The sequence below is a fragment of the Haliaeetus albicilla genome, chromosome 15 (assembly GCF_947461875.1).
Source record: "Haliaeetus albicilla chromosome 15, bHalAlb1.1, whole genome shotgun sequence".
Taxonomy (NCBI): Eukaryota; Metazoa; Chordata; class Aves; order Accipitriformes; family Accipitridae; genus Haliaeetus; species Haliaeetus albicilla.
The window spans coordinates 3,048,629-3,068,110 of NC_091497.1; the positions used below are offsets into that span (position 1 = coordinate 3,048,629).

The following is a 19,482-nucleotide window of genomic DNA, read 5'->3' on the forward strand; positions in this document are numbered from 1 at the left end:
ACAGTAGGTTTTCCTTTGTTTGGAGGTTAATTCCAAACTAGCCAAAAAGGGGACAAAAACTGTATCAGAATTTCAATTCCATTTCTTTTGCAACAAAGACGTTTTTCGTGCTTTTTGTTAAAGACTCCGTGGTCCAGGGATCCAATATTATTTTTTGGTGGTGGTGGCGGTGTTGATGAAAGCCTATGTGATAATAGCCGCCCCGATTCCAGTTGTAGAAAGATCACATTTTTTTCTTTCCTTTCTCCTCCTCCTGCCTCAGAAAATTAGATAAATGATTTCTTCTTAGTGCAAAATGATATCCAGAGGTCAGTCTTTGACTTTGCTGAGAGTCTTTTAAGCGATATATCAGCAATACCACTTAGCTCTTGTTGAATTAAATATAAATACAGCTCATACAAATAATATTATTGGAGAAAAAAATCAGTCTGTGCAGCTTCAGATTTCTAACAGAGTCTAAGACCTACAGGATTAATGGAGTCATGGTCCTTTGGGGTTTTGTCCCAGACCACACAGGTCTTGTAAGGGAATAGGGCTATTTTAGATTGATGGACTTTGTTCATATTTGGTGCCATTACCTAGGCAATACCGACCGTTTATCTCCTTTAAAGTAGACAGAGATAGTTCAGCAGGAAATCTTTTATTATTTCTCTGTTCCTAAGGGAAGGAAATGACAGATAGGAAGGCTCAGTTTGTTAATTGATGGCATCTTGTGAAAAAATACATTTATCCTCCCCCACACCCCCCAGATATTCCAGATAGATATGGAATCAGATGAAAATGAAGAATAATTATTCAGACTGGAAGAAAGAATTATTCAGGAAATACTTAGGAATTAAACAGGTTTTAAAAATTCATAGGAAGCTGTTTAATATTTTTAGTCACTATTTATTTTTCTCTTTTTTTTTAGTTCCTCATAAACAATTTATAAATACTGAAAATATGGTACATTCACAAAGAAAGATACAATATTCTCACTTAGAAGTCTTTATATATATAGTATACACATCAACAATAACGGTCACTTGAAGTGCTTTGCAAAAACCAGCTTAAACCCTGATCTTCCACACGTTGTATATGTTCTTAGATTTACATATACATCCTTAATAGGACTACATCCAGAAGAAGGTTGTGTTGAGTGTGTATTTTATGCTTTATATGCAGGGTATGAGTAATTGTTTAAATCAAGAGGGTGTGTATTGGGAGACATGCCATGCTGTGAGGAAAGTGCCTGTCTAAACTGAAGCTTAGAAGTGCACTAGCATAGTGAAACACATTTAACTTTTGTTTTGTACCTAAGTTTCGTGATAAGCATTTATGTCCTCAAGTGGGATGATCAGTCTTTATTTTATACAGGTGCTTTTATTATATCTGTTACATATCATGTCCTAAAATAAAAGACCAGGAACCGCCTAAGTGTTTACAAAGGCTTTAATGAAATTTAAATACTTTGTTTGCCTCATTAAAGTCTTCACATAGCTGGATTGGAGGGAAATACATACTTTTGCTGGAGACCTGCACTAGCTAAAACACAGGGTTGAAATGGTTGAAAAACAGGGTTAAATGTCAGTTCAGACTCTGTCTCCTGACTTTAGTCAATCCTGGAAACTTTGGAGGATGAGTATTTCAGGATTTATCTCTGATAAATCAGACTGTAAAACTAAGCCCTAGTAGGCAGTCTTCCAGTTGCTTTCTTTCAGTCTCAAGGAAATGATGCAAGTATTTCTGTGAGTAAAAGCAGGATTAGGCTTAAGGTAGTCTTAGCAGTTCTTGGAGAAGACTCCGTATTAAGCTGATAAGGCTGGTTTTACAGAGCATGTTCGGATCTTTGTTAGCACGATTCATCTGTTTTCCGTTCGCTAGATAAAGACAGCAAAAATGACTAAACCGCAGCAGCAGACTAGTCTTTTGTGCGCTCGCCGAGCTGCTGTGAGAGAAGCCGAGGTCTGACTCCAAATCCTGCCGGGGAAGCCGAGGGGGATCTGTTTCTTCAAGGATTCCACGTTGGCACGTAAACGCGCTCGACGGCAGCGGCGCGGTTGAGGGCGGAATCACGGCATGGCTGCCCTGGGACGGCGCCCCTGGAGATCATCCCGTCCCGGCTCAAGCCCTTGCTGGAGCAGACCGGGCTGCGGCCAGTCGCCCGGGACCGCGTCTGGCCGCGTAAGTCCCGTAAGTCCGGCTCCGTCGCGTACCGGGGAGCCCGTGGATCCCCTCCCTCCCTCCCTCGGCCGTGCTCTGCCGAACGCGGACTGGGGGCCGGTGGCCGCCTTCGCCGCCAGGGCCCGTCGCTGGCTCGTGGTCAGCGTGGCGTCCACCGGGACGGACCCCCGCCGCCGTTTCTGCCCAGCTGCTTTGTGGGGGTTTGGCCCCGGGGCCGTGCTGGAACTCGAGTCCAGCTGCTGGCCAGGGGCTGCCGCAGCAGATCTGGTAGCAGAATCAAGGTGTTAATTAAATAATCTGTGTTGCAAAAGGAAAAAAAAAAAAAAGGCTTACTAATGTTACACTATTGAGACTCCAGTGAAATATTAAATTCTGTATGAACCTAACTATTAAAAGTATCGGTTCTCCTCTCTAGCTATGACTTTTCAAAATTCCGAACGCTGGAGGATTAACATATCCCTCCCATCAGAGTTTCTTAAAAAGAACCGAGATGCGCCGGTGTAATAATTTCTGAAGAAGCTAAACCCCTTAATTTCTTATGGCGAGTATTTGAACTAGAAGTCCTGTAGCACTTTGGAAATTCAGATTGCTTTATTTCAGCAATGTTCCCTCATTAAGTTTTACTTGGGGGGTATTTTAAAGTTCTAAACACAAACATAAGCATACTGCAATCAAAACAGCGCTTAGCTTCTGATCTTTGCCAAATGCACAGTCATCCGATGGTATCATAATTGATCTTGGTACTGAGGTGCCAAACTCTGTCTTGCTGAAGGATAGTGAGATGATGTAAATAGCTTTTTGTGTTTTGCAATAAAGCACACTTTTATTGTGCTTGATGTAAAAGCAGGAGATGAAGGTATTCTTTTATTGAAGCAAACATGTGGAAAATTGCTCTAGATTGTTATAGTACAGAGCATCTCCCCTGAAAGGAATGAGGTTCATCTATAGGGCAAACTCTGACTGTGGCACTTTATTGGGGTTACTCCTGGACTCTGTGTGGTCAAAGCAAATAACATCATGTCCATCTAAACTGTTATAACCATGAGACTGGCACATTTTCTCATCTATAGTGTTATATTCTAAACTGTCACTAGGCATTAACTCAGCCACTGGTGAAGTCCTACCACCTAGAGATGAACTCTGCCTCAAAATGATGTTTTCCACTTCAGTGCTACTCGTATAGCAATTACTGGGTCATTAATATCATTGCATGCAATTAGTGACAGTAGAATGAGCAAGAGGTTTGTTATTTATTTAATATGAACTTTCACTATAACCCTTTCTTATCCAAGTGCTACAGACAGAAACCAGAGAGATTTTCAAGGCAGATGAACGTCCTTGAAGAGCGGTGTTGCGTTCGTATGATACAGAATAGAGGTCCTCGTTTAATGTTAAAGCTTCTGCTTTTGTTTCCAGCAAGCCTGCTTGTCATTAGCAACAATCAGTGTAACCTGAATGGTAACTAATTCTATTAGTTATGTTCAGCTGAACTGTTAAGCAGAGCCTGCTGTGGCAGTGGGGAGATGTTTCTCCCCATCTGTGAGAGGCTTTTGCCGGTAGTGTGCAGGGAGAAAGGACAGATTTACGTAAAATACCTGTTTGTGGTTGGTGAAGTTAACTAGGTAGTGATCTGTTTTAGATGCATACTTTCTGATAGACGCTGAATACATGATAATTAGTGGGCTTACATCTGCCACAGTTACTTCAGTGCTCACCAATGTATAATTTGTTTATGTAAACTAGAAGCAACCATGTGTGCAGTAGATCATTATCTGACAACATTTCTCAGAGTATGTGAAATATAGAACTGAAATACTTTCAGAAATGCTTAACTGTCATGAAAGACTTAAAATTGTCATTCATGGTGATACAGTATTGAGATGCTTTTATTTCTTCTTTTTTTTTTTTTATATAATCTCTAAACCATTCCAAGAGAATTTTGCAAAGGGACACTTGGCAGCAGTGAAGCAAGCAGGATTTTGTTGTGGGTGGGTAGATGCTGTGACCTTCTGTAATGGATAATAATTCAGCAAATAGTTTACTGTTTAGTACACTTCAGCTGTGGTGTTCCTTAACCCAGAGATAAAGTGGTGCTGTTTTTAAAATGATAGGCAGCAGAAACCAGTCGGAGCTCACAGCTTTTTTGATGCTTTCCAATTCCGTCTTGCTCGCTGTCTCTTTTTCCCTTTATGGAAAGACTTTGTTGACATAAAGGGCCTTTTTTTTTTTTACCACCTGTATTCTTGTTGTATGATGCCGTGTCTCCCTGGAATTAATAGAATCATTCTGAATGTAGGAAACTTCACAAGAACTCTCTCCCTATTTTGTGCTTGATGCTTGGGTGGTCCTTCTCAGTTGGACGACATGAGATGCGGGAAAGAGAGTCTATGGATTTCCAGAGGTGTGCCTGGAATTAAGCAGTTGGTATATACCAAGGTATATTACACTACAGAATGGATTGACTCTGTCTTGTTTGTGTCCTCCATGTTGCATCCCCCCCAAAAAAATTGAAACAGTAATAAAATCTGTCCCTCTCTTAACATACGAACACAAGTGGGGACTTTTATGGGGAATTATGTAAAGACCCCTATATCATGAGTCCCATCGAAGTACCACAAGTCACGCCATTCGCATTTGGACAAGATACATTTTAGAGCAGTGGTTAGAAAAGTGAATCACTCAAGTTTCACTGCAGAGCCTTTGTCTTCTTCCAGGCAAGAAGAGGCCTGTTTTTTATTTTACTTCATTTTGTTCTGGTTTTAGCTTGACGGGGGAGAGCATTGCTGCTTACTTGCTGTGCAGAATATAACTTGTGGATCCTGTTTAGATATAAATCCTGAGACATACGACATAGGACTTAATTTAAAAAACAACAAGGATGAGAAGCGGAAAAGAAGAAGGGAGAATTCTTGTCCTTTCCTTCGCATAGAAGCTTTGCCTTGTGGGTGGATAGAGGGGAAAAAAGACTGGCTTCAAGAGTATTTATAAACACTCTGTAAGCTTTAGTTTAAGAAAAAAAAAATCTACCTTAATTTGAAGAAATGTGTGGAATAAGATTGCGAGAATGAGTTGCTGAATGGCCTTTGGGTTGAGAAACTCCTCAAAATTCTGCTGCCACCTTGGCTTTGCAAGTAGGACAAATAAAAAAGCAGATGTTAGGAAAATGCAAAATTATTGGTAAACCATTTTTATACATTTTTCATTACAGTCTCGCTGTCCTAAATCATATTAATTGAGCAAATTCAGCAGGTTTTTATCTTTTTTTATTAAGGATCCTTTTTTTGTCTCTATAAGATCAGTAGAAAAGTTAGGATATGGGTTTTTTTGTCTGTAGATAGAAACACAGACAACATGTTGACACTAGTCAGTGCAACTATTCCTAATGCATTTCAGTTTTAGCACTTGTGGTCCAGGTTTGGGGCTGCTGTTAGTTAAATTTTGGAAGACAATTTCATTTTTTTATAAAGTGAAGATTTCAGTGTCAGTCTCATTTTTTGTCACTACAAGCAAGGGTAAACCGTTAGTTGCTAGTAGTTGAAATTAGTATATTTATCTTCTCTTCAAACTTTCTGCAGCTCACCCAATGTAGTGTTTGCCAAGCTACCTGTTCTTTGGTGAGTGGCCTGAACAATTTCTTTTGGTTGTTTCAGATCTCCATGCAGATCTGGCATTGCTACTAAGTGGGAGGGAAAAAAAAAAAAGAATTTAATTTCATTTAATTAAAACACTCTTTCTATTACCTCAGCTGCCTTGTTCTTCATCCCTGGCTGGTCTAGAAACAACCTCCGTGTTGTGATCTGTGATTTGTGGTTTCGCAGTGTGTGATTTCTGGTGTTCTTAAACCTGTCCCATAAATTTAGATAATTTATGGGAAAGAAGAATTATTTATTTGGTGCTTTACTAAGAGAGTCATTAAAAGGACCAAAAGCAGATGAAAGCAGCCAGAGCACAAACACACGATGCCTGGCCAAAATAGTGTTCTATTACTTAATAAAATAAAAAACCCTCAAAAGCTTTACATGCGCTTAGTAATCCCGTGAGTGCATATGAGATCAAGTGCAGCTTTGCTTTAAGAATAACTTCTTACTACTGTTGGATCTAAAGCTTTCGGGGATTTTTGCTGCTGTTTAGGCTTTTCCATTCCATTTCTAAGCACAGCGGGGGAAAAGTGGAGATGGGTAGGGTTATTTGATTTTATTTAGCTCTTGATTTTGAGAAGCCTGTTTTCTGATGCTGAGTTCAAGCAGTATTTAAGAAAAAAAATGGTGAAAATCACTACTATTGGACAGTAGCGATCTACCCCAAAGAAACCTGTAATTCTCATTTTTCTATTAACAGATCCACACCAGCAGCAATTAATTCTTGATGACCTTGTCTTTGATACACTGCCAAATGGCTTGTATCATCCAGCACATGGAGGGGGGACAAAACCAATTTTGCCCTCACCCATCAGTTGACATCACTACTCATTCATTCTTATAGTCTGTGGCTTAAGGTCCATTTAGTTTTCACAGGAAAATTAAGTACGACAATCACAATTTCTCTCTGCAGCTGTGTAGTCCATTTCATATTCAAGCTCTAGAAAGAAATGTGTTATAAAGTTGTGTTGGTTCAAAGGATGTGACATTTAATTTGCAAGTAGGTAGTGTTTTTCGTAATCCTAAAACATAAAAGTAGGGGTAGTAATTGTGGCAGAATTAAGAGGCTGAGATTTTTGTCTGCTGGTGTTTTCTTTAAAGTAATAGTCATGGCATTTTTTCATTTTGTAATGTGTGTTTTCAGGAGCGAAGGAAGCTGAATTTTTGTGACTGTGCCTTCATTTCTAATCTCTTTGTGAATGGAAAGCTATATACAGGCACAAATCCAGCAGCTTAATTCTCCATCTGATTAGAGCAATGTTACCAACCTGATAGATTGAAAACAGCCAAGATCCATGCAGTGGCTAAGCCTGCTGGGAGGTAGAGTAATAACAATCAAATGAAGATATATTAAAATGTAATATTACTTCCTCTCCACAGGGACTGTATAAGAATCATAGCCAGGAACTATTCTTGTCAGCTGACTCTGTTTCGCTTACTGATTCCCTGCCTCTGCATTTATGACTAATGCATTTTGTACAATAAATACTTGTGAAGTTTTAAAAGCAAATAAATGTAGAACATCATACATTGATTTATGTGAGTTCCGGGGGTTTTGTTGGTTTGTTTGTTTGTTTTTTAATGATTTATATATTTCGAAGAAGGGAAGGGAGAGCTGGAATGAAATTCTTTGGTCTGAATTGTTTCATTTCCTCTTGTGCAAGGGAAAGGATATGTTAAGGCAGTGGTTTACGAAACTGAAAATGTATGCTAGCTTCTCCAAAGTGAGTATGTATCAGCAGACTCTTAACTATAATTTTGTAAGAAGTCAGTTTTTTCTGAAAGTTGAGAACCCAATCTGATACTCCTCATAAAATGGCAGCTGCTGTTATATTCAAGGAATGCAGACACACAGTGTTTATATGGAGCTCGAACATCATTTTTGACTGACTCCTGTAAACATTGCCTATAAATTATTATGATTTTGTCAGAAAGTCTTAAAATTAATAGAGGTTTTAGGGCAATTATATGTGTTTATTTATAGATGTGGATAAACTGCTGACTGAATAATTTAGTGCGCTTTTGACTGTAATTATTAGTTTTGCAATTGACACCAGCGGAACAGGACAGGTCTTAGAAAATCAGAGGTACCTATCCATCAAAAAGATGTAAAAACGTTTTGCTGCCTGTTTAGCAACATTGTACTTACTTTTAGTTTCCTATGTCTTGCTGTATTAAGTGAAGTGTGGCATCCTGAGAACATTTAATACTCATGAGAAACTTCATATTAATCATTAATTATGTTTATTAATGTTAATATTTAAGTAGTATCTAGTCTTCTTAGCACAGGGCTGTGTGCATGGTAGTTTGTGTGTGAGTAATGGCCTCTAAAATATACCCATATTTAGACCTAAATATAAAAAAACCCAAACCTGTTCTTTTTTATATATATGTATATAAAAATAAACTGGATGGAAGGCCTAGAATTTGATCATATAAACACACCAGAGGGTAGTAGCATTTCCATTTTACGTGCAAGGAATTTGTGTTACGTTTCTGTGTTTATACCCACAACTCTGTCACAGACACTTTTTTTTTGGCAATACCCTTTCAGTGTGAGCAGAGCTCCAGGTACGGGGTCCCGTTCCTGCTGAAGCATGAGTACGGTGGGGGAGCTTACATGATAGCGGGTATAATTTTCGTTTGGAGATCACTATAGAAAGGCAGCGGCAAGTGTTTGAGGAATATTTTGTACCTACTCCCTTGTTTGACTTCTGCACGCTAAACTGTCAAGGGACGTTAGCAGTATGAAACTGTTTTCTCCGATGTCCCAGGTTACTTCTTTTTCTCCGTGCAGCTCTTCAAAGCTTGAAACTATGTGTTTAAAACTACCCACTTTCTTCCTGGTACGCTAGGGATGTATGAGGTTATATTTCGATAGCCTTAATGAATTTTGAAAAATAATTTCCTCCAGTGGCCTTGGGTAATTGTCAGTTTAATTACAGGGAGAAGCTGAGATGGAAACTTTGCTTTGTCACTGAAATGCTCCTCTTTGAAAATTCCCCGGTTCTCGGGACGTAGCAGTCTCTACTCTGAGCTATAACATAGGCTTTTCGAAAACCCCTTGAAGAACTGTGGAAAAATTGAATACTTCTGCAAATTCATTCATCTGACATCAAAGCTATAAAGCATTCTTTCAGCAAGCAGGCGAGGCAGATTGCGCTCACATAGGCACACAACCAGACTCATTGTGCATCTGGGCCTTCCCGTCTGGAGACTGTATTTGAAGTAATTTTACATTCTTTTTGCCGTCTTACTTTCTTATTCTGTACTGTGGTCAGACTGTATCCTCTGCATCTTATTGAGGTCTCCGGCTCTGTGGGTTAAATGGATAGGCCTTTAAAGAATAAAAAGGCATTGATGTTCAGAAGCAGCAGCACTCTATTCAATTAAAATCAAGTAGAAGGTGTTTAAGGAGATGTGAGCCCCCATCGCCTCGATTGAGAAACAAATGAAGAATATAAAAAAAATGCAAGACAAAGTCAGTATTTATTAGTTGTACTTTCAGCTGATGCTCAGCTTTGGTATTTCTATTTACTGCTTTTTTTCCCTTGTCCTTGTGCTGGTACATTGGCAAATAGGTCATAAAAACCACTTTCAGCAAAGACACATTTGATTTATGTCCAGAACTGGTTCTTAGTATTGATTTTTTTCCCCTCTGGAAAAAAACAAAAGAAAACAAAACTATATGTCTCCATTATTTTCTGAGCCTGGCAGTGCAGTGGCACATTTCAGATCGGCTTTTATCTTAAATTACTCATTGTGCTCTTTTATATTTTAAAAAGTCTTTTTTGCAAGTTGGAAAAAAAAGAAGTAGTTGCATGTACGGCCTTTGTCACTTTTTTACAGGGGGAGGGAACAAGAGGAGGAACTGGGAGGGACCAAGTATGAGGAGAAGGGAATTTTGGGAAAAGAAAGCACAATTTAGGAAGTTTTTATGGTGGCTGTAATTTGAGTTAGTCACAAAAGAGGCAGAAGTGGAACAAAACCAAGAAGTAGATCAAAGGCAAGGAAGCAGGGTTCAGCGGTATGGGGTTTATATCTTTACGGCTAGAGAGAAGATTAGAGCAAGGAAAACACTGCCATGGGGCTAGGAGGACATTGTGAAGGAAAAAGGAAATACACATAGGCTGCATTTGAAAGAAAATCCCCAAGGAAGGCGAAAGAGAAGGAGTGAGAATTAAAAACAAAGATCTGAACAGTGTGAAGCCCTGGCTGAATTAGATCCCGAGCTGAAAGGAGAGGGGCAGAGGCAGGAAAGTGCTGCTTAAGCAGTTCACCGCAGCCGCGACGAGCAGTGAGCTCCGTTATATCCCGTTCTATATAACGAGCTCCGCTATATCCCATTTTCTGTTTGTTTTCTCCGCCTGGCGGTCTGGCGCCGGTGCATGTGCGCGCACCCGCCCGCCTGCGCGTCCTACGCCTTGGATGAACCAGCTCCGAGAAACGACGGTGAAATTCCCACCCCCGGGACAACCGGGGTGGGAAAAGCCCCGCTGCCTTCCCCACGTAGCGAAGCCGGAGCCCACCGTCGGTGGCCGCGTCTGCTTCGCCACCCGTGGCCGGGGCACCGGCCCGCACGCCGACGCGGCCGGAGCTTGGCGCGGTGCGGGACGGCCGCGATGCCCGGAGCTGAGGAGCTCTGGAATAGCTTTTCAGCAGCTTTTGGGGGTTTGCAAGTGCCAGCCGGCTGGGGCGGCAGCGGAGGTGAACCCCTAGACCGTGACTCCACGTTTTGGGTCCTCCGAGGCAGTTGCGCTTGGCGCGTAAATTGCGTGGCAGCATCGGCTCGCGGTGGGGTTGCGCGGTTCCAGCCGGCGCCCAGATAAGCGAGAACAATATAAACGCGGGGGAAAGCACCCATTTGTTTGTAACGAGCTAAAAGGTTTCTGTGAGAATAGAGCGCACTCCCCTCCGCCCCCGCGGAGGCTCCTCAATGCTGAGAAAAGTGAGATTGTACTTTAAAATATTAAACGGTTTTCCAATCAGCGCAGAATCTCAGCTTTCACCTGGGTCTTTTGTATGTGTTCACTTCTTCCAGCAGGAGATTTGTAATAGAGGAAGCAGGTGTAACGTGGTGATTATAAAGATATTGTTGGGGGGAAAAAAAAAAAAAGGGTGAATTTTCAGTGCTTTGCTCCTCTGAGGCTGCCAGGGCTTCCTTTTCAGCTGAGTCCCTCACCTTTTAGCAAGGTGCAGTGTTTTCGGCCAAGTCAGTCAGTCAGTCAGTCAATTGTGCATAGAGAAAAAGGTTGCTGGGTAAATTTGAAACCTTGACAACACATTCCTCCATTTGTATATATTGTACGACTTACCAATGTATTCATTCCTTTGGCTTTCAACATTTCACAACTTTCCATAGGTCAGCCTGAGCAACAAGAACAGGTCCTGGTAGATTGACAGATTTCCGCTTTCAGACACTCATGTTCACATCACTTTGCCTGTTGATTTTCCGATTTTTATTTATTTTTATTTTTTTATTTTTCTTTTATTTTTAATCAGCAACATCAAATGGGTCTTTGGAGGGCCTGGATAACCAGGAGGGAGGGGTGTGCCAGACAAAAACCATGAAGATCCTCATGAAAGTTGGACAAGGTAAAGACCATCTGCTGTTTCATGAACTCACTTTGATCAGTCTCAATGTCCTTTTAGTTTTCAGGCTTCTTTTAGTGGTGTAGAGCAGAGAGCCAGCCGACTCCAGTGTGGTCATTCCTCCTCGATAGTCTGAAAGCAAAGCCTATTTTCTCTTCCTCGGCTACTGACAGATTTCTACAGAAGGAGGGTTAGCGTAATAAGATCTCTTCACTGGAGAGATCCCTAGAAGGAAAGGTCACCTGGGAGTAGTGTGTTTTAGTCATTTTTATTTTTATTTTAAAAACAACAGCCACAACTCTGCTGCTCAGAATTATTTAAAATACATGAAAGGAGGGAAGCTAATATTTCTATAGTTTGCTTGTTATGAATTCTGATTACAGAGAGGTTTTTGTTCATTGTCTCTTTTCACATATAGATAACCTATTGTGCAGGAAGAAAGAATTATTCTTCTAAGTAGAAGTTGGTTTAATAGTCAATCAGCATCCTCAGTTAAACCGAAATGTCATCTGCAAAGCTTTTCTTGCCAATTACAGGAGTCCCTATAGTTTCTGCAGATGGCCTCACAATTTAAACCTCTGAAATAACTAATATAACCATTTCGCTTTAGAAGGGAAATTACGTTCTTATATCTCCCAGTCCTTTGCATAGAGATTCTTCTGTTCAAAACCATTCGTGTCTCACGAGGTACCTAGAGCCGGCTTATAAGGCTCCGTACCGTCAAGCACCGAAGCTGCATGAGTTCCCTTTCTCTCCCCCAGATCCCAACTCGGCGGGGCTGCCCCGGCACACGGATCCCACCAAGCGCCCCGAGCAAGAAGCTGGCACCAACGGGAAGAGTTCCACCACCAGCCCCTTTGTGAAGGACCACTCAGGTAGGTGTGCTGGGGCTTGTGCCTGCTGTCGGGCTCTGGCGGAGTCTGCTTCTTTTTCCCCAAATGCCTTTTATTTTACCGTTAAAGTGCCAGAAAAATGAATGTTTTCGTACTGAGAGGAAGCGAAAGCCAGTTCTGATGCTCCGGTGGATAGTGTCTGCGAGCTGCAAGTTTTGGCAACAGCCGCTCTCTCCCCTCTTCTGCTCTGCAGTAGAAGTTAATTACATCTTGGGAGAATATCACTCATTTACAGGAAACTTTTTGGATAGGACATGCGCTAGGCAGCTTTACGAGGGTAAATGCTGCCTTACATTTAGTAGTCTGGCAGACGAACGAGTCTTTCTGTCTATCTCTTCCCGTATAATACATTATCAAGTGGTTCTCGACAGCCATTTATAAAGTTTATTTCAAGGCATCTATAATTAATGTCCTGATCTTTTAACTGACCCTATAACGTCTACACACGAATGGCTGGTCTTTCACTAAATTTAAAGATTTATTTATTTTTTATTTATTATCTAAACAAGATAAACAAGATGGTTCCAAACCAATATCTTCAGGATGCATTTGAGACATTAGGTGAACAAGAAAAAAGACTCTTACGACCCAAGGTCTCCAGTCAAAAAAATTGGTGAATTGGGAATGCTACAAAGCAGATCTTACTGACACTTGATTCTGGGGTTCCCGAAAATGGCTGCAAGTTTTCCTCGCTAGCTCTGTCATTAGTTACTGGTCTAATGAATCTTTGATATGGCGGTCACTGGGAGGCTTCAGCCATTTCCTGCGGAGGTTCCAGTGGGAAAAGTTCACAGTTACGTGGACGTAGCATCTGCAGCGTTCCTCCACCTGTGAGCGAGCATCAGGAGAGGGAAGTCAGTTCAAATTTTCAAGTGAGAAAGTGTCAAGTGAGTGTTCATTTAATTTTTGTGACAAATAATACGACAGTGTGATGGCACCAAATATTCAACAGGCTGTTCGTCACCTGAGCTTTTCCCGACTACCAAAGGCGTGGTGTTGTTTTCTTATAAGTAAATATAAGTTAATACAAACAGATACATGCCATAGGCATTTTGCCTATCTATCTGCCGCACTGCCTCAAGCTCCTTTGTTTCACATGCAAGCCAGAGGATTCCACGTAAAGAGGCGCTAAGGATGGTTTAACTTACATTGATATGTGAAAGATAAAATAGCAGAAGAATGGTGTGACGCTGAACAGTACCAGTTGTCCTAAGAATTGTCATTTCCCTGGGTTATTTTCCCCTCGCAGTCCTATCCCACCCCTCTCCGCTGCCCGGGGCTGGCCGGCATCTGTTAAAAGATGCAGTGTGCATCAAAGGCTGCCTTGTCAGTGCCAGTCCTCGCCGCTGATGGATGATGATGTATGAAACGGGGTGGTTTGGGAGCAGCACAAAAGTGAGACCAACAGACACAAAGTCTTGTTTAATATTGATTGCTGACTTCGGCTGTTTGCATTTAGCTATCTGACAGGGTAATTGGTTTGTCAAAGTTTAGCTGTCAGTTAATTCTTCCAGTCGTGCTTACTCTACACATTTTTAAGCAGCGTAAACGGGTCGCAGGATGGCAATAACTTCTGTCTGTTGTATTTCCGTTCTTTCCAGGATCTAGCACAGATGGCAGTAAGGCTGGGCATTCCAGTATACTGGGTTCAGAGGTGGCCTTATTTGCAGGGATTGCATCAGGGTGCATCATTTTCATCGTCATCATCATCACTTTGGTGGTTCTTTTGTTGAAGTACCGGAGAAGACACAGGAAGCATTCCCCGCAACACACGACAACTCTCTCACTTAGTACGTTAGCCACCCCAAAACGCAGTGGCAACAACAATGGTTCTGAGCCCAGTGACATTATCATTCCTCTAAGGACTGCAGACAGTGTCTTTTGCCCCCACTATGAAAAGGTCAGCGGCGACTATGGACATCCAGTGTACATAGTTCAAGAGATGCCTCCTCAGAGTCCAGCAAACATTTATTACAAGGTCTGAGAAACACACAATCAACTCTGTGGTACAGTTGAGTTGTAGAGGAAACTCACTGGTCGAATGCTTTCTGTTGGGGTTTGTGATGACGCCTTGTGCGCTAGCATTGACTCAAGCACAGGGGGGAGAAGGCGACAGCTCTTTCACTGGGAGCCGACGCGAGCTGGACAGCTTACCTAGTCTGTAGAATTCCTATCTCAGTGAATAAGTATTCACTAAAAGCTGGAAGACTTTTATGTAGAAGATGCCCATTCTGATTGCTGTACTCTTGTTACATTCATCATCCTCAAAGCCATGTGCTGCGGGCGTTCAGGCATGTACAAAAGCCAAGGGAAGACGGAGTGATCCGTGGATGTTAATAGCTCTAGGCATCCTGGGAAGGTGCTCTAGGATATATCAAGCTTGAAATGCAATCTTCTGACTTTTGTGTGTCTCTCTCAGTGCGTACTGGATTTGTCACACAGACCTTAGTGTCTAAGTAAGACTTGTTAAAGTTCTCTTGCTTTTAGTCGGTCACTGTTCCATTTGTTCTGTTATCCGGGGCTCTGCCATCCTTCACATAAGATTTCCTTTCACTCCACCTCCTGAATCACTAATGGAACATTAATGTTTGGAGATCCGCACTCCATCCATCTGCTACAGCAGCCTCACTTGAATGGGTAATGCATTAATAGAAATTGTGTTTGATAGTAAGGAGCCTTCCAGCCAAAAAGTTAGGCTGTCAACAAAGTCTCAAGAGCAGGACTGGGTGGTGGAGGGAAGGGCTGACTGCAGTTGCAGTTCAAACACTGCTGCCTCAAAAATAGAAGCTGGGAAGAAAAAAAAGACAAAAAAAAAACATTTAGGTAGCACAGCACTTTGGTACGCTAAGTTTTAAGAGACAAGTAGGAGACACAGTAACACGCGCAGTGGTTTAGGGCTGCATTTGAAGGAATTCATGGTTATCAAATACCAGTGTGCAGAAAAAAAATAGTACCTTCAATACAGTAGAACAAAGGGGTATTGTTAGTAAGCGAACAAGCTTGGAGAGGACAAGACAATAGAAGGCCGCCGAGGATACATTAGGGCAGGGCTGTTGTGGTACTGGCAATAAAATACACAGCTTTGAAGCTGTAGCGAAAACGTAGTCTGCTGTGGATGACTTTTAAGCAGACTCAGCTGCTATACTATCACATTGTAGTAAACACAGGGAAAGCATTTAAGAAAATAGCAGAGAGCCAAATCTGACCAAGATGATTATAAGCCAACAGGTCAAATGAATTGTAATTCTGTCACTGGTAAAGTTGTGGAAGAAAATAAAATAAAAAAAAAGAAAACAACACAAAAAACCCTTTCTCATCTCTAAAAGTAAGACAGAATTTCTTTCTGACTGAGCCTTTTGACACTTTGGTTTATCGTAGTGCTGTCCCTGCACAGTGGGGGTAGGTACTGTGACTGACACAGCCATTCGTTGGTGCTCTGTTGCAAAGTTAAAGCACATATGGCAAACCTCTTGCAGTCCGTAAGAATCAAATAAATTATGACACTGAGATGGAGAAGGAAGATATGTCTTATTTATAATAGGTGTATAGAACACAAGGGATATAAAGTGAGAGTTTTTCTTTCGTTTGTTCTTTCTTACTTTTTTGGTTTGGTTTGCTTTTTCTACTAATATATATTTTGAGATTGCACAGTATCTACACCAGAAGATGTGAAATTCATTTGCGGCAATTAGATAGTCTTAACTTGTCATCATTTTACATATATATGTGTGTGTTTATATATGTGTATACAAACATATGTATGTTTATATATGCATATATATATATGTATACACACATGAAAAAAAAAAAAAGAAACTGCTTCTGGGAAAAACATCAGCCATCCAAAAATAACAATGGGAGCATATTGAAAAAGAAATAAATCCAAAGCATCTCATAAGAGAAAACTAGGAAATATAAGGCCCAAAATACCAGGAAGTCAATGTTACTGCATCACGGATTTAACAATGACAAGGTGTGCCGGCATTTATTTTCTGTGTTGTGTTTTCCCTTGCCTTACGGGCTGATGTGTTCTGTAGATTTCATTGAGGTTCATGGGGGGGGGGGTTCAGGTTAAAGTTTTGATTTTAGCGTGGCTATTCCCCTAAAGCTCCCACCCTGGGGAGGAAATAAAAAACCTCTACTTTTATATGTGCTATGCAAATAGACATTTCTAACATAGTCATGTTACTATGGTAACACTTTGCTTTCTGATTTGGAAAGAAAATGTAGCAACAGCATTTTGGGGTTCTCAGGCCTCCGGTGAGCACCTGCAAGAAAAAAAAAAAAGGAAAAAAAAAAAAATCTGCCATAGAAATGATCACTCTCTCTGTTTCCTGAACCTGAAAATGATGTTGGGATGTTGGTCCAAAAGAGAGAAACAAAACAAAAAAAAAAAATCCCAACCCATGGTTCTGTGGAAGGTTACCATGGTGACTAACTACAGTACATATGTAATTCTTTTCAACAACCCTTCCTTTCTGTGAATCCATCCATACAAGGTTCTCTTGTAAGTCATTAAGGTTTTATTTTGGGGGAGGGGGAGGAAGGGAAAAGATGGGTTTACTGATACTGATTTTTATTAAATCAAATTATGCTTCATCAGTTGGCTACATTCTAGTTATGTACTAAACTGTGAAAAAAAAAATCAGACGAATTGCTCAAGAGCAACCTGCAACCAGTTGAAAAAAAAAAAATGTATTGTGCGTCTGTTTTGTGTCTGGTGCAAAATTATGACAATCTACCAACTGTTCCTTTATTTGACGTTGGTCCAGCTTTGAAAAGTTACTGTGAATGCCTTGCTTGTATGATCATCCCTAGTCACCCGACTTGGAATTTGCACCATCATGTCTAAGTGAAGATGCTGTAAATAGGTTCAGATTTACTGTATATGGATTTGGGGTGTTACAGTAGCCTTATTCACCTTTTTAAATAATAAAAAAAACCCACATGAAAACAAGACAAAAATGGCTTTTCTTAACCAGATTGTGTATATAGAGCAATGTTGGTTTTTTATAAAGTCTGAGCAAGATGTTTTGTATAAAATTTGAATTTTGCAATGTATTTAGCTACAGCTTGTTTAAAGGCAGTGTCATTCCCCTTTGCACTGTATTGAGGAAAAAAATGGTAAAAAAGGTTGCCAAATTGCCGCATATTTGTGCTGAAATTGTGTACCATGAATATTTATTTAAGGATTTCTTTGTCCAGTTTGTAAGTAACACAGTATTATGCTTGAGTTATAAATAATTTCTTCTTTTTTTTTTTTATTTTGTTTTGTTTTGTTTTGTTTGTTTGTTTGTTTTGTTCTGTTTTAAAACTAGCCGGTCATAAGTTTGAAATCTGCTTTAGTTCCACATTACAATTAGTTCCCAGAAAATGAAAATTATGAAAATCACATTCCAGGTCTGTTTCAAACTGAATTTGTTCTTAAAAAAATAAAATATTTTTTTCCTATGGAAACCTTGCCTTCTAAGTGTTTTCTTCTTTTGTTTTGGGATTTTTTTTCTGTTTTAAAAGATGAAAATAAAGCAAGCCACCAAGCCTGTCTCCCTCCCTCCCTCCTTCTCTCTCTTTCTCCTCTCCCCCATCTCTCCACCCTGATTGCTAGTGGTTTATAGGAAAGAAAGCGCCTTATAATACACTGGCTTCTGTTAACCTACTTCTTCCCCAGGCTTTCTCTTCCATCTATCAGCAGATTTTAAAAACCACATGGAGGTCTTAAGCCCTCGGAAGTCCGTGAGCTTCAGCCAGGTGCAGTAGCCAGGTTGCCCGGATGATCTGGGAGGTGAGATTATAACCACACAAATAATTCCCAGACATTATGGAGTTGAATTATACTGTGGGCAGAGTCAGGGAAAAAAATATATATATACGTGAAGGCGGGTGCTGTTGCTGTCCGTGCTGCTCCTGAGGAGGAGGAGCGGCAAGCCTGGGGTGGTGGGGTGAGCAAGAAGGGACAGGAGATGGATGCCCCTGGGAGAATGGCGAAGGGTTAGAAATGCTGCAAAATCACAGCATCTCTGCGTGGTTCTCTCGGTGGGGCCATGCACCGTCCCGTCCCCGCTTTACTGTGCCTCGAGTTACGGGAGGTGGGGCCGATGTGTGTGCAGGTGACACAAGCCTTAATGCAAGAGCTGTGGCGGCGTTGCTCTAATTTTTCATTAGGATAACCGATTCCCTCATTTAGTAAATAACACCTTCATTTTTTGACAAAGCCCGGTCACCTGGAAAGCAAAGCACCGTTCAGTTTGTTAGCAGCGCATAAATGGTGTGATCATCCAGGGAGTAACAGGTGGGGAGGTCTACAGAGGGGAAAGATGCATTTCTCACTTTGACAACAGATGCCAGTTTGTCACAGAATTTTCACTGAAGAAAGGCGGCTGGTTATTCATAGCATTGGTCACGCAATTCCCATTTGTCAAATTATTTTTTCTTTTCTGAATAATCGGGGGAAAAAACGACTCTGTGGCAGAGGCGCTGTATGTATGTGTTGCAATGGCACAAGTATTCCGAAACTGGACATACAGAAAGCCCTAGAGGCTGTGGAGCGGTTGGGCGAGCGTGGCTTCTTGCTGATGGAGCTCATTTTGCAGGTCCAGTTTACCGAATCTGGGCTGGAAGTTGACCTTAGAGGGAACGTCCCGGAGTGGCACTTAGGTTCACCTCCTGGCTCTGCTACGGATGTCCGCGGGCGAGTTACTTGCTCCAGCAGAAGACAGTAAGTGTCCCTGGGGCAGCGTGTGAGCACCCACCGGCTGCTCGGGAGCTGACGTGGGTCCGATCCTGCGCCGAGGGCTGGGAGTCGCTCCCAAGGAGGTGGTCTCGCATACTGGGAGGCAGACACGTACTCGACTGGGCTGGGACTTCGCTCCCCGCTCCGGGCCAGCGCACGGGGGGGGTTCGCCTGCTCGTCCCAGAGGGTCGTCGTGGGGGTCCCCACGCGGTGAGCGGCTGTGGGTGCTCGGGTCTGCTCCGTGCTGAAGGCTGGTCGGGGGGAGCTGGCTGTTAGAGCTGTGACTCCAGCTTAGTTAAGGCCAAGGCTGTTGGGTTTGGTTTAGGCCTTGGGAAACACTGGGAGACGGCACTAAGAAAAATAATTTGATAGTGTCGAGTTTACATGGCATTTTCATTTCTGAGCCTCTTTTTTTCCATCTATGATAAACACGTATAATGATGTACGTATTTATAACTACTGTGTA

The 19,482-nt window shown here is 41.5% G+C and overlaps 1 protein-coding gene across 1 annotated transcript in view; it reads left to right on the forward strand.

The window, feature by feature from the left end:
- The window catches only part of EFNB2 (ephrin B2), a 44,572-nt gene extending 26,829 nt beyond the window's left edge, over positions 1 to 17,743 (forward strand). Inside the window, exons 3-5 of the mRNA XM_069802353.1 lie at positions 11,304 to 11,396; positions 12,155 to 12,268; positions 13,888 to 17,743. Of these exons, the coding sequence (XP_069658454.1) occupies positions 11,304 to 11,396; positions 12,155 to 12,268; positions 13,888 to 14,270 (590 nt within the window). The 3' untranslated portion in view covers positions 14,271 to 17,743. The remainder of the gene's footprint in view (positions 1 to 11,303; positions 11,397 to 12,154; positions 12,269 to 13,887) is intronic.
- The last annotated feature ends 1,739 nt before the right edge of the window (positions 17,744 to 19,482 follow it).